General features: G+C 30.1%; 2 protein-coding genes across 6 annotated transcripts in view; both read left to right on the top strand.

The window, feature by feature from the left end:
* The window catches only part of LOC125815227 (glyceraldehyde-3-phosphate dehydrogenase, cytosolic), a 613914-nt gene extending 602872 nt beyond the window's left edge, over positions 1-11042 (top strand). For all 4 annotated transcript variants that reach the window (XM_049494672.1, XM_049494657.1, XM_049494680.1 and 1 more), the window contains exons 2-11: positions 8749-8795; positions 8891-8991; positions 9109-9224; positions 9300-9399; positions 9615-9822; positions 9909-10006; positions 10207-10349; positions 10436-10519; positions 10606-10695; positions 10804-11042. In XM_049494672.1, coding sequence (XP_049350629.1) covers positions 8762-8795; positions 8891-8991; positions 9109-9224; positions 9300-9399; positions 9615-9822; positions 9909-10006; positions 10207-10349; positions 10436-10519; positions 10606-10695; positions 10804-10846 — 1017 coding nt within the window. In that variant the 5' untranslated portion in view covers positions 8749-8761 and the 3' untranslated portion in view covers positions 10847-11042. The remainder of the gene's footprint in view (positions 1-8748; positions 8796-8890; positions 8992-9108; positions 9225-9299; positions 9400-9614; positions 9823-9908; positions 10007-10206; positions 10350-10435; positions 10520-10605; positions 10696-10803) is intronic.
* Positions 1-14822, top strand: part of LOC125814726 (putative ABC transporter C family member 15) — an 85721-nt gene that overhangs the window by 46960 nt on the left and 23939 nt on the right. The window lies entirely within an intron of this gene.

Here is a 14822-nt window from a genome sequence, read left to right on the forward strand (position 1 = left end):
TTTAAGTTTCCTTTCCGTTTCAGTATATTTTTTCTCTTCACCAGAGCAGCATCGGCGGATACTCAGCTCCACCACCAAGTCCTTCGTCAGCCTCCCACCATTAAGCGGATTTTCATCCTTAAATCACAATTTTTTCACGGTAGATCCATTTGAAAATTTGACAATGGCTTAAAATCAAAATTAAAATCGAAAGTCAAGAGGATCAAATTTTAGTGTCATTAATGGAGAAATTTAGGAACCCTTGAGTGAAATTTATAAGTTCCCTTGGTTATGTTATCCTGACCCAACCACCGTACATAATTATCTCGCCGTCAATCGCCATCTACCTCCGCCGTGAACCACCGCGTTCATCTTTAAAGTTGCTAAGCTCTCAATAATTTCAACCAAAATCCAAAACCCACTTTGAAAAATCAAATTTGAAGTCTCCAAATATTGAAAACTATCACTCTTTTATGTTCATCACTAAGCTTCAATGCAGCCCATTCATTGCATATCCTACTAAACAAGTAAATCTTTTTACCATTAATCGACCTTTTTAAATTCTTTTGTTTTATTGAACAAAAATCATGATGAATTTTCAGTTGATGTACAAAAGGTTTATGAAAAAAAGTTCACTCAAGGGTTTCTAAATTTGAGCTTGTTTTGCTAGTTTGAAAAATCATTTCACCTAAGTAAAGAAAAAAAGGAGCAAGAAAGGAAAGAGAAGAGAAAGAGAAGAAGGGTAATATAAAAGGAAAAGCAAAATAAAGGAAAAAATAATATTTTTTTAAATTTTTTAAAAGGTAAATTACGTGGCAAGCGCGTGCCACTTAATTTTTTATACAAATCTGGGTTTGAGTTTTTAAGGGGGTATATATTATACTTTTAAAATATTCAAGGGGGGTAATAGGATTCTCATAAAGTATAAGTGTGTAGTTGAAAATTGAGTAATAGATTATGGGGGCTTTTAGCTATTTTCTCTATTATTTTTTAAGAAATGAATATTTTTCTCAAAAAATTATATCATTAAATAATTTCTATTGACTTTTACAACTCAACCCCCAACAAATGAAAAAGTATTCGAATATTATAGTTGAATTATTGCCAATATTCGTCAACGCAACAAGTAGCATACTCAATGACGTCTAAAGTCATGCCACAGACCATGAAAAGGAAAAAAATTTAATGGTCTGTTGATGTCATGTTAATATTTTACTGTTAAATAATAGTATACTATACGATATAATTTTACTAGTATATGTAGATTTTATTTCTTCCGTGAAATAAAGAGGTTCTTTTTAGTTTTTCATTCGAATTTAATTTCTGTATTGAAGCACAATTGATTTTGATTTGCATCATGCAGGACATCATTTGGGATAGTGGCCCCTATTAATATTTTTTTTCATATTTAGGGTTCAATTCAAAAACTCTAATTAACGAAGGAACAAATTCATCCACTATATTAACAGCTGTTGATAGAGAAACTATTTTTGTATTGATTTTTTTTTATTATGAAGTTAATCTCTAATGTCATTTTTAGATTGGATCTGGATCAGATCTAATCTTATCTCACTTTTAGATCTAGTTTCACTTTTTATTCTTCTTCGTGAATACAATTTTACTGTTAATTTTAAAATTTTAAATATGTTTTAAGTATGCAATATAGCAAACAATAATTACAAAAAATAATTGTTTCTTCTAAGTTTTAACCTCAGATCGTGTGTTGATTTTTTATTAGCCAAAATTGTCTCTTTTTTGTTGTGCTTTTCTCCATGCCTAGTTTGGAGAAAAATAATATAAATTAGCTGTTTTTCTTGTTTTCTTGTTTTTTTTGTCAAATTTGATTTTCTTATATGAAAAGAACAATGAATATTTCTCAGAGACATGAGTGCTTAGCATTGACAGACTAAAAAAATAAATAATTAAAGCTTCCTACCAACTGACTTTTAAAAAATGATTAATCACTCACTTTACCTCAATAATTCATTAATTTAATTAGAAAGTGACTTCATTTCATTCAATGTATATAACTGAAAATGAGGTTATCTGAATTTCTTGCCTAATCTCATTTTCCATCCTCTTGACTCTATTTTTTTTATAAAAAAAAAATTGAAAAATATGTAATTAGTTCTGATTATAATATTATGTATTATAATAATAAGGTTGACTTAATGAAAATAAAGTGAAATAGTAATCCTTATACCAAATTTGCTTGGACTATTTTTCAAATCCCTATTCAACTCATTAGTACTCCCTTCGTTCATTTTTCACTTATTTCTAAAATATATTTTCATTTTTATTTGTCATTTTTGGTATATCAAGAAAAGTCAATTTTGTTTTCTAAATTTTACACTTAACATTAAATACCTATTTTCTAAACCATTTTTCAAGACCTAATAATAAACAGCATTTAATAGGAATAATTTGATTAAATACCTATATCAATGATTATTTTCTTAATGGTGAGCCAAATCAAACAGTGACAAGTAAAAGTGAACATGGAAGTATAACGGAATATTTATTACTTTTTCCTTGCCAATTCGAATTTTGAAGTACAACTTAAATTTATACAAATTCATAAGTGGCAAGGAGTAAATGATCAAAATTGTCCTTTATGTTTTAATTAAGGATCAAAGTAATCCTTGTATTTTAACATGCAGCACTAATAGTCCTCCATGTTTCAACAATTGGTACACTTTTGATACTTCTTACAAACTACCGTTTAAAATCTAACGGAGCTTCCTTTTACACGTGAGAAAGTTTCCGCCAAAACTCATTTTTCCTTGTCTCTTCGTTTTGCTTGTTAAACCAGGACTTCTCTTCCCTTTTTTTCTTCAAATCAAACCCTATAGAAGTCTGCGACAAAGACTGATATTTGGAGATGTAAAACTTATTCAGTTGCATCTGTTGTTTTTGAAGAATGTATCTCCCTTCAATGGAAGTCTGCGACAAGAGTAAAATTCTTTATTTTTTATGAATGCAAAGCAGTCTTTATGATCATAAAGCCTTCTTCTATGTCCTCTGCGGTAGATTGTTTAAACTCGAGGAGGGTGCTATGCATATTGGTGTCTTGATTATCTGCAAGCAAGTTTCTTGCACACGAGGTGCTCGATCAATTGTCCCAGTGATAATTTAGCCTTGGTCCATTCTACTTGTTCCAATTATGATAGATATATTAGTAAGCTTGAAGAAGCACGCGAGAATTTAGAGAAGCCCGGAAGTTGAAGAGAAAAAGATTAGGAAAAATTCAATATTCTATCTTTTCTTGTTTTCAATGTAATTAGTAAGCTCGAAGAAGCATATGTTTTTCTCGTAGTATAGGAAAATGTATCTTTTTATTTTTGCGATGTAATGGTTTTGATACGTAATGTATGTTTGGTTTCAATTTGTTGAGAAGTTGGCTTGAAATTTTTGGTATTATATGTGTTGATGGTGCAAATATACTCTATATTCTAAAGATAAAGTATTACACATTGGCCAATATAATTTGAAGATGAAATACTTCATTATGATATAGAATTAAAGCTGGTTAGGACCAAACCATATTTCATGATAAGTATTTCAATTCATAAAATATCAAGTCTCAGAGAATCAAAACTACATCAGATTTGTACTAGAACACTAAAATTTTAGCAAACCTTTACCAAAATCACAGCAGAGCATCAACAATGCATCAAAATAACATCAAAAGTTCATCAAAATAACATTAGAATTGCACCTAAATAGTACTGACTATGAACCAAATTAGCTGGACTAAATTCATACTAATACAACACTATGATTGGCACCAGCATAGCAACAGAAAAGATCCAAATTACACCAGAAAAGTATCAAAACAACATTTGAATTACACCAAAACAACACATCATAATAGCCTCTAAATCAACATTTTGGAGAATTTTTAAAACATTAGAATTGCAAACTTCTATAAGGTTTGATTTGAAGAAAAAAAGGGAAGAGAAGTCTGGTTTAACAAGCAAAACGAAGAGACAAGGAAAAGTGAGTTTTGGCAGAAACTTTGTCACGTGTAAAAGGAAGCTCTGTTAGATTTTAGACGACAGTTTGTAAGAAGTATCAAAAGTGTACCAATTATTGAAACATGGAAGACTATTAGTGCTCCATGTTAAAACACAAGGATTACTTTGATTCTTAATTAAAACATAAAGGACAATTTTGATCCTTTACTCAGTGGCAAGATAGTTTTAGAATTTGATAAATTTTCTTGAATTATATTTCTTTTTTTAATATATATAGATTAATTAAATCAAAGTCGAAGTACAAACAATTCCCCCTGCCATATTTTTTTGGGGTTTCATATGCCGTGTTAGATATTCATATTGAAGCTGGATTAAATTTAAATTATACCTAATTTTATATATATATTCTTTATCGTATAAGAGAGAGTATGAGGCTGAAGCAGACACATCTCTGTCGACATATCTACTTCAACAAGGGTATTTTTGGAATTTTAAAAATATTTCTTTTGTTCTACTTTAATTTAAATAGTGTATGATTTTTCCGAAATTATGGAACCCACTTTAGCCATGACCTTTAGTTTTAAATTTTTATCTTTTAGTTATAGCGTTAGTATTTTGAATACTTTGGTTAAAAATCAACGGTCAATGAAGAAAAATACTTTAATTATGGACAATTCAATGGGCCTCTCCACATTATATTTGCGCGGCTAAAATGAGATGATTTACTACCATATGAATATATATTATCATTTATTTTAGAGTAAAAAATTAAAATTATTTGATCAATACCACTTAAAATTTATTAATACTAATAATATTTATCAGCTATTTATTTTATACTTAATAAAATAATTTAATATCATTTAATTAACACTATTTAAAAAATAAATTTATGAATATATTTTGTTACTAGTATGACGAGAAATAATACCAACTTCGAATTAAAATGTACTTGACTTTGAGATGTCCTTAAGTGGAATTTCAAACTTTGAGAAGTCAATATAAAAAAAGTCATCACCTTAATAGTATTAGAATATACCATAGAATATGCCACCTAGCCACTACCAAATATAATCACGCCAAAATTCATGTTTTCTTTTGCCCAACCACAATTAGATTAAACATCTACATCTTTTTAATTTTTTCACGAGTAATGATGATTATAACCAAACTTTTCACGCAAGAAAATCTATCAAATTTCGACCTTAAATCTAATTACCTATTCAAGGAAATGGGATCATAGTTCATAACAAATTTTGTCATAAGGTTAAATCTAATATTATAACATACTCAAAGACTAATATTTTAATCCAAGAAAATCATTTTCTTCAATAATTGTTGTTTGAAACAAGTTTTAAATATAAGAAAAATAAATTAATCATAAATAAAATATAAAGAAACAATTTGGGTACAAATCTATTTATTCCTTTGATTCTTCTTTTTTTAGATTTCTATGTGATTCGAGATCCGTTAGTGACATATTTTTTGAAGTAGAATGATTTAGACTTGATCTCCATAATTCCAGGGTCGTTAGTGACGTATTTTCAAATGTAAAAGGCCACAGCTTGACCTTTTTATGAATATCCCATTAATTTATGAAATTTTCAAGATGCATCTTTAACAGGATATAATACACTTTATAGAAGCAAAATCTAGGATTTAGGTAACCTCCAAAAGTCCTAATTGGAATTGAATACATCTTATAGAGTGTCAACTAGAATTGAACATGTCTTATAATTTGTTTGCAACAAAATTTTAAAGTGACATAAAATAAATTGCAATCACAAAAATATATGAAGAAACAAGAATATTTTGTTCATAAATATTACGAGTACAATTATGTTCATCCCTTGATTCTTCTCTCTGGATTTCTTCATGGCTCAAGGATTGTTAGAAGTGTATTTCTCGAACATAGGAGGTCATATCTTGATCATCTCACGAGTTTATGAAAAATTTTAGATGCCTACCTTTTATATAGGCATGAATTACAGTTTAGGGTTAAGTAATCTTCAACGTTTGTAGAATCACGCAAAATTTCGAATGTCTACAATTGTATTCAAGTTAAATTTCATGTCTACAATTGTATTCAAGTTATTTGCATGTATTATCTTGTAGATATGTATGTTAATATTTTAAAATTATAATTTAGATTAAAAATTATTAAAGATATGTTCTCTTTTTAAAAAAATGGGTTGATGACTTATTTGTTTGTACTTAATAGTTAATGAAGATCTGAATTTGAATGGTTAAGATATTAGACAATTAAGTGCATTTTTTTTAGAAAAAAAAAAAACAATCTCTTAGGGTCTGTTTGGAATGCCACCAGGTAGTTGAAATTGGTGTAATTTCTAGGGTAGTAATTACCAGCCTAGTAATTACATAGTCTAGTAATTACACTGACCTGTTTGGTTGCCACAATGTAATTACACTGTAATTACACATGTCCTGTTTGGATGCCACAGTGTAATTACACATGTTTTGTTTGGATGCACAATTGCAATCATAAAATTATAATAAATTTTAAAAATAAAAATTAATCATTTAAAATTTATACTAGACAAATAAGATTTTTTATAAATGACATTAAATTAAATATTTAAGATATATATTCTTTTTTGAAAATATATTAATTAATAAACATATTTACTGTAACTAATATTATGAAAAAATAATTGATTTATATTTTTTCAAATTAATATATTTCAATTGAATTGATCGTAACAACTAAAGTATGAAGTTTCTACGAACATTGTGAAATGCATGTTTGATAAAAAGAATAGTAATATATAAATAAAATATCATAAATTATTAAATGTTTGACAAAAATACAATCTATCAAGTCTAATTAAAAAATGACGTGCAATGTAAATTCAATATTATTAAAACAAATGAAACTGAAATTATAACATAAGTAATAAATTCAAAACAAAAAATTTAACATAATACTCTTATAACAAATTTCAACATAGCAATAAATATGATTTATTTTTATTTCTTCATAATAAAGAAAACGTAAGTCTATAACCTTACTTAACAATAAATTCTATTTTAATTTAAAAATTAGAATACTAATAAAATTATGCCAATGAGAAAATTACATAGAATCACGTAAAGTAAGGTTGAGAACAAGAATAAAATGAAATATAATAATAAAAAATAAAAAATAGACTTTTACAATTTTTTATAATAATAAAAATAAAAATAAAAAGAAATTAAAATAATAGAAGTAAAAAAAATTAAAACAAAAAAAAATAGAAATTAAAAAAAATGAAAAAGTAATCAGGTGGTAATTACATGGTGTAATTACCAGCAATTCACAACCTCTGCCTGTGAATTGTAGAGTGTAATTACCCCCTGCCAATTACACCAATTACCTGTTGACCAAGTAATTACATGTCCTTCAAAACAGGACAAGACGGTGTAATTACACCAAATCCAGTTACTAGGGAGTCCTTCCAAACAGGCCCTTAGTGAATTTGAAAACATTTGTTTCTGTCAAATCTATAAAAAAAAGTCTTCAGTCTTATTTCTGTTTAGACTCTTTAAGAGTTATATGCATCTAAAGTTCGTTCCTGAAATACAACAATCAAGAAAAGTAAAGTAAGCAAACAAACAATATAATGACAAAGTAGCAAACAAACAGTAGTTACAATCTTTATGAAATCTTAAGAAAAAATAAGTAATCCCTTGATTCTTCTCTTCACGATTGTTCTTAATTTGATGAAACACTTGCGACTCAACACTTGGAGTGAAGATTTATTTGCATCCATGCACAACATTTGCAGATCACTATAAAAGAACAAGAATTCTCTATTGTATTTCCGTGTATTCTTCTTTTTCTTCCACTTATTGTCTTCTGAAGACCCTTCATATATTTGCGATCTAGAATTTTGGGGTAGTTTGGTCTTCAAGTAATTTTAGAGGACATTGGACTTGAAGAACATGAGTTAAGCTTGTCATGTGAACTTAATTGACTGACCCAAATGTAATTTGAACTTTATTTAAATTATATAATTTTGACTTAAATATTAATCTAACTTTATTAACAGTAATTTGACCTGATCAATATATCATGAATTTATCAATAAATTTCACTGTATATGAGAGTCTTATTTTTTTATCCAGACTCTTTTTAAAATCCTTATTTATTTCCCCATAAAGCTCAAATGTTATTTTCTCTCTCTCTGTATATACGTCTGCTCACCCTCCAACTACTAGTATCAGTGAAAAAAAATTCCCCTCTTGAACATCCAAATATAATTTTATTTGAATTATATATTTATTATGCTTATATAATAATGAATTATACATATTCAAATGTTAAAAAACAATCATATTCATTCAATGTTCAAATTTAAATATAACATTTTAATCATTTAAATGTATATTCTTCAAATTCAAAGAGATTTGAAATGAAACGATCCACCTAACATATATACACAAATCTAACTTCTACAAATGCTATATATCTGTGGGAAATAATTACCATGGGCTCGTAAGAAAAAGATTACCATCTTGATTTCCAAATATTCCAAATCAACCGGCTCCGCCAGGTTTATTTATACTCACTTTCTAGAAGTTTCCGACGGTTCAAACCATGCGTGCTGACTCGGCATTTTGTTTCTTTTTCACCAAGACAAAGAACTACTCACGTGACTTCCCCCTCACTGTCACGTGACTCCCCCACCCCCTCTCCCCCTAACACCCCCTTTATATTCCGCACTACAGCCATTCATTTCTTGCTACATTGACTGTTGTTTACACTATAACCTAATTTCTCTTGCTTTCATCCTTTTTTCTTAGCAATGGCCAATGGCAAGATCAAAATCGGAATCAACGGTAACTCCTTTCTCATTTCTATGTTTAATCGGATCTGCTTGTGCTGGGTAGTGTGATGTTGATTTTTAGTTTTTCGATTTTATTTTTTGAATTAGGATTCGGTAGAATTGGTCGTTTGGTGGCTAGAGTTGCTCTACAGAGGGATGATGTTGAACTAGTTGCAGTGAACGATCCTTTTATTTCCACTGATTACATGGTATTGTTTTTTGACCAGATCTCTTTACTGAATATATATATATATATATATGATCCTTTTATGTGTTTAGACTAGATCTGTAGAGGGGATTAACTTGGATCTGTGTGATTCGTGCAGACATATATGTTTAAGTATGATTCAGTACATGGACAATGGAAGCACCATGAGCTTAAGGTTAAGGATGAGAAGACCCTTCTCTTTGGTGAGAAGCCTGTTGCAGTTTTTGGAATCAGGTATTTTTTGTCCCAGGAAATAAATCCTTGTGTTTAGTTTAGTTTGGTGCTGAAGGAATTTCTGCAATTGTTAAGGAACCCTGAAGATATCCCATGGGGGGAAGCTGGTGCTGACTTCGTTGTTGAATCAACCGGTGTCTTCACTGACAAGGACAAGGCTGCTGCTCACTTGAAGGTATGGTTGATCGATTTCTCTATCTGCATTTCTGCTGTTAGATTTGATCTATGATGCATTAATTCATGCGTATTTTTAAAGCTTATTTTGAATATAGTTATGAAGCTTGTTAGATCTTGTTTCTTGTGTTAGATCTACATTTGCGGAGAAAACAAAGTTAAGTCTTGCATATAGTATTAATTAGTAATAATTAACTTGGATGTTTGTCTATTCAGGGTGGTGCCAAGAAGGTTGTGATCTCCGCTCCTAGCAAAGATGCCCCCATGTTTGTTGTGGGTGTCAACGAGAACGAATACAAGCCAGAGTTGGACATTGTCTCCAACGCTAGTTGCACTACTAACTGCCTTGCACCTTTGGCTAAGGTTATCAATGATAGGTTTGGCATTGTGGAGGGTCTCATGACCACTGTCCACGCCATGACTGGTGAGTGTTTTAACAGGTACTTTGAGATTTGAATGTTTGAATTTTATATCTAGTTATTTAACCTACTGTAATATTTTGTTACCCAGCCACCCAGAAAACTGTCGATGGTCCATCCATGAAGGACTGGAGAGGTGGAAGAGCTGCTTCATTCAACATCATCCCTAGCAGCACTGGTGCAGCCAAGGTAGTTATTGGATATATATACCAGTGTCATTACTTTGACTTGTTGTCTAATTTGCAAAATCACGTCTTTCAGTAATGGCAGAGATATGAAGTTCATAATGCCTTATTAAATCATATAGCTATTCATTCTATTTTTCGTTGTACTGCTTGCAACTTGGTACTTTGTATTAGCTTGATTGAGTTGCATTCACTATAATGTAGGCTGTTGGAAAAGTGCTCCCATCACTTAACGGCAAATTGACTGGAATGGCCTTCAGAGTACCAACTGCTGATGTTTCCGTTGTCGACCTTACTGTAAGACTTGAGAAAGAAGCCTCATATGAAGACATCAAGGCTGCTATCAAGTAAGTTTCTGTTTGATCACTTTGTGTTGTTTTTTGTTGGTCCCTTGTGCAGCAAGACTAACTACTTGTGTGTTGTTGGTTCATAGGGAGGAATCAGAGGGTAAATTGAAGGGTATCTTGGGATACACTGAAGATGATGTGGTTTCCACTGACTTTGTTGGTGACAGCAGGTAAATATACTTTGTTCGGTTCACTCATAAGGGGGTCTTGAATTATATGTAGTTTAGTTTAATGTGAAATCAAACTTTTGGTACAGGTCAAGCATTTTCGATGCCAAGGCCGGAATTGCTTTGAGCAAGAACTTTGTGAAACTTGTGTCATGGTATGACAACGAATGGGGTTACAGGTAATGTTGTGTTTTTAGCTTCTCTTCACACTTCTGAAGTTTCCTTTTGAACATGCCAATTTTATTTTTTTTCTGTTTTAACACCCATATATGTATTATATTTTGCAGTTCCCGTGTGATTGATTTGATCTGCCATATGGCCAAGGCTTGATTGATGCTGCTGGGGAGCAAATGACAAATCTGTTTTAGTTTTTGCTTGAAGTATTAGTTTTCTGGGCCGGGAGTGGTCTTTCTTGTTTATGTGTAATGGAATAACCAGAGAGGAACGGAACCTTGTTATCTTTGAGGATATCTTTTACTGTTTGACTTGTCATGAATGAATCAAACTTTTACTTTTTCCAGTATCAGTCATCAGTTTCTTGCCTCTTTTGTTATCCTTGTGTTAAGTTTTGGTTTGGCTAGTTATATCTTTGTAGTGTCCCATATATCCCTACTACTATTTTCGTTGAGATATCCTTTCTCATGCAAACTGTTATCTTAATAACATTCTGACTTGGCTACTTTTGTTAGATCAACAACCAAATTCATCATTACTTCAAATCAACATCTAATATGTGCGATAATTATATTAAAGAGGAATACATTAGCATTCATGTTCAAATTTTATCTGTTGAGTAGTTTTATGACAATGTATTAATTTTGCTTATTTTGTAAGAATGTATAAAGGATTGAAGCAATTTTGATAATAATTTATGTAATGTTTTTAGGAAAAGTGACAAAAATAGCCAATAAGTTGATTTTACTATCAAGTTATTTATCCCCTGAATTGTCATCTGTATCTCTCTATTGGATTGGATGGAAGACTTCAAAATCAACAAAAATAATCGATTTTAATTAATTTATAGTAGTATTAACAGTGGCTCCGTCATGTTCATATCAGCACCAGCCTGCGAGGCTTCCATAAATTCCTTGGTTTGCAATAGTAGCCAGGTTGTTGACCAAATCTATTTGGAACCACAAACAGAGAAGGAAGGCATCAGTACCATTCTACCAACTAAATTTGAAGAATCATAAATTCACCATTGGTATCAAACCATACTGTATACATTCAAGCAGGATCGACAGGAAAATAATTTAATTAATTCTTATTTTTGTCAATGCAATAAGTAACATACTCAATGACGTCTACCGCATGCCACAGACCATCAAAAAATAATGGCGCTCTTTAATAATCTTAGAAAGATCGTCATGTGTCACGGAGAAGTATTCAAAATAATTATAAAAATATTCTATTGTTAAATAAAAGTATACGTAGATCTTATTCTACTTTAAGAGATAGAGAGATTATTATTATATTTTATTTATTTTTTGTTTTTTCATTTCATAGTAGTGGAGTCCGACTAGTTCAAATTTGTGTTGCGTAGGTTCTCATTCGAGGAGGATTGCCCTATACCAATGATTTTTCTATATCTAAAATTAAAATTTGGGATTTTTGATTAAGGAAAGAACAATTGGTAGAGATTATTTTTGTTGTTATTGGAGGTTTTTTTTTTTTTTTTTTTATCATGAAGTTAATCTCTAATGTCATTTTTAAATCGGATTTGGATCATGAAAATAAAATGAAATGGCAATCCTTATACCAAATTTGCTTGGACTATTTTTCAAATTCCGTATTCTACTCATTTTGTAGTTTAAATATTTTTTTTTGACATCTAAATTGAATTAAATTCATGCCTAATTTTTGAATACATGATTTCTCTTCATCTTCTTCTTATTCGTTGACGTGCATGCTTCAGTAAGGATATTTTAAACATACTTATATTTTTATCTTAGATATATTGGCCTCATTTAATATTTTATCATAATATATAATTATATATAGTTAGTCATAAAATGGTAAAGTCAAAAAATAAAAATCTATTTACTTTATTGTTGTATTAACTATTATATTATTATTAGTCTATATTTTTTATTTTGTAATTTAACTGCGTTTAAAATAGTGAAAAGAAGTCCTTTTTTAAGGTGCTTTCATGGAAAAAAAGAGGATAGAAATTAGCCAATACACCGTCACATAACTGCCATATAATTGTTAATCCATTATTAAACCAATCTATATCTTATTGGTTGGCTAGTGAATTAGTAAATATAAAAACCGATATCCTATAGGCCAAAGTTAAGTGAAATTATCTACCTAATCCGTGCATAAGTAGCCCTAATCTCTCTCACAGGTACTCCATCTATCCCTAATTACTTGTCCAATTTTGAATTGACACACCTATTAAGAAAATAATTAATGACATAATGAATTTACCATTTTATCCTTATTAATTATTAAGTGAATGAAAAGTTCTACATTTTTTTAAATAATTAGTCATTTAATTGAGAATATAATAGATAAAAAGAATTTGTCTTTTGTTGATTTATCAAAATGAACAAGTAACTAAGCACAACTAAAAAAGGGACAAATAATTAGTGACGAAGAGAGTATAATATAAACAGTGTCTTCCAGATTTTCAATCTACAAACTCTCTCAACATGGGTTTTGCAATTTCAGGTAAGTTTTAACCACAATTTTTCATCTACTTGCTGTTTTTTTGTCTTTAATCTGTGGTTTCAAACTGTCAAAGACTAATCTTTTACTTCTCTGCTTTGGTGTTTCAATTTTAGTATTCAATTTTTGCTTAAATTTCTTCCCTAAAATTTTTGGTTTATGTCATTATTGTTTGTTCTGTCTGATCCCTCTCTAATTGCTGGATGGAGTTTAATTCTTGTTTTTTAAAATTTAATTTGATGAGTATTTGGCCTTGTAATTATATGTAGCTCCACTCATATTAAACAAAAAACAGTTTGGCAGCTCAGATATTGGGGAAAATCAGTTCTCGAAGAATTTGAAAATTTTAAAATTATGAAATTTTAGGAAGACAAACGCATAAGAAAGTCTAGAAACTCTTTTAGAAGAAATGAGAACTGGAAGCAAACAACAGAGCACTAATAAAATAATTAACAATAGGAGAATTTACATGACCATTGATATGAAAAGAAATCTTTGCATTTTTCTCGGGAATTGAGAAGTTCACAAGCTACTCAAAAATCTCATACATCAGTATCTTTGTTCATTTATTCCACTTGAACTCCTAACAAGGTCCTATGTGCATTTCGAGACTCTTCAATTGTTTGCTTCACCAGTAAGGTAAGGGATAAATTCCTCTTTAGAAACCACCAATTTCATACCTTAGCTAAAAGTTTCAAATTTCTAAATAATAGTGTTAACTAAAAGAAAAGTTGTTATATCGCAACGCAAAGAAGTGAACATTAAACAAACTTGGTAGAAAGAAAAATAGAAAAATTAGAAGAGAAGAACCTAATAATCTTACCTTTTCTTAACTTGTATTATGTATATAGCTGCAGAAGAACATCAGTAAGTAAATTAGACAGCGTCGACAGAAAAACTACAAAATTTAACACTAAAGAGTGAATAAGAAAGAGAGGACAGTTGAGAAACTCACTCAAAGCCGGATGACACCTCGAAGAAGCAAAGGAGAATGAGAGCTGTAGAGAGAAAGATAATATAGTGAAGGAAATTGAGAAATGTAGAGTTAAATCTAAAGTGATACATGTGTTTTACTGAAGTAGAAAGGCAGGGCACGTATCTAATTACCAATGAAATAGGTCCAACTCTATAGTACAATTGATACTACTTTTTGTATAACTATCTACTTAATTGTTAACACCTTGTGTTTACTTATTAATAATAGAAATTCACGAACTTAAATAACAGGGAGGTACATTGTATATGTGCTTGGCCGTGTGTATGTAGTGTAGTGCATTTGGAAATTTTTGTGGTTCTTCACTCTTTCGAATTTGACTTGGGATGTATTAAGTTGTGTAAACGACTTAGAAAACAAAATAACTATATGTGGAGCAATGATAAGTCTAAAGGGACTTCAGAGAAAGAACAAGTATATATTTTCATCTTTAAAGGTGTTTTGTTTTCAAAAAATAAAATCGTTTGAGCATCAGAGTGTCTATGCTCGAATCTGCCTCTTGGAGGCACGACAAATGGAGTTATTGCCTCCTCAACTGAATGAAGGGGAATGCAAACAAGAGAAACGTTGTGGTTGTTTCAGCTGATAATGAAAGCAAACCATGTTTCTTGACCTTTCTGTTTGATATGGGTCTCTCTAACT

The sequence above is a fragment of the Solanum verrucosum genome, unplaced genomic scaffold, assembly GCF_900185275.1.
Source record: "Solanum verrucosum unplaced genomic scaffold, falcon-dt-bn FXZP01000085.1, whole genome shotgun sequence".
In the NCBI taxonomy this organism is placed as follows: Eukaryota; Viridiplantae; Streptophyta; class Magnoliopsida; order Solanales; family Solanaceae; genus Solanum; species Solanum verrucosum.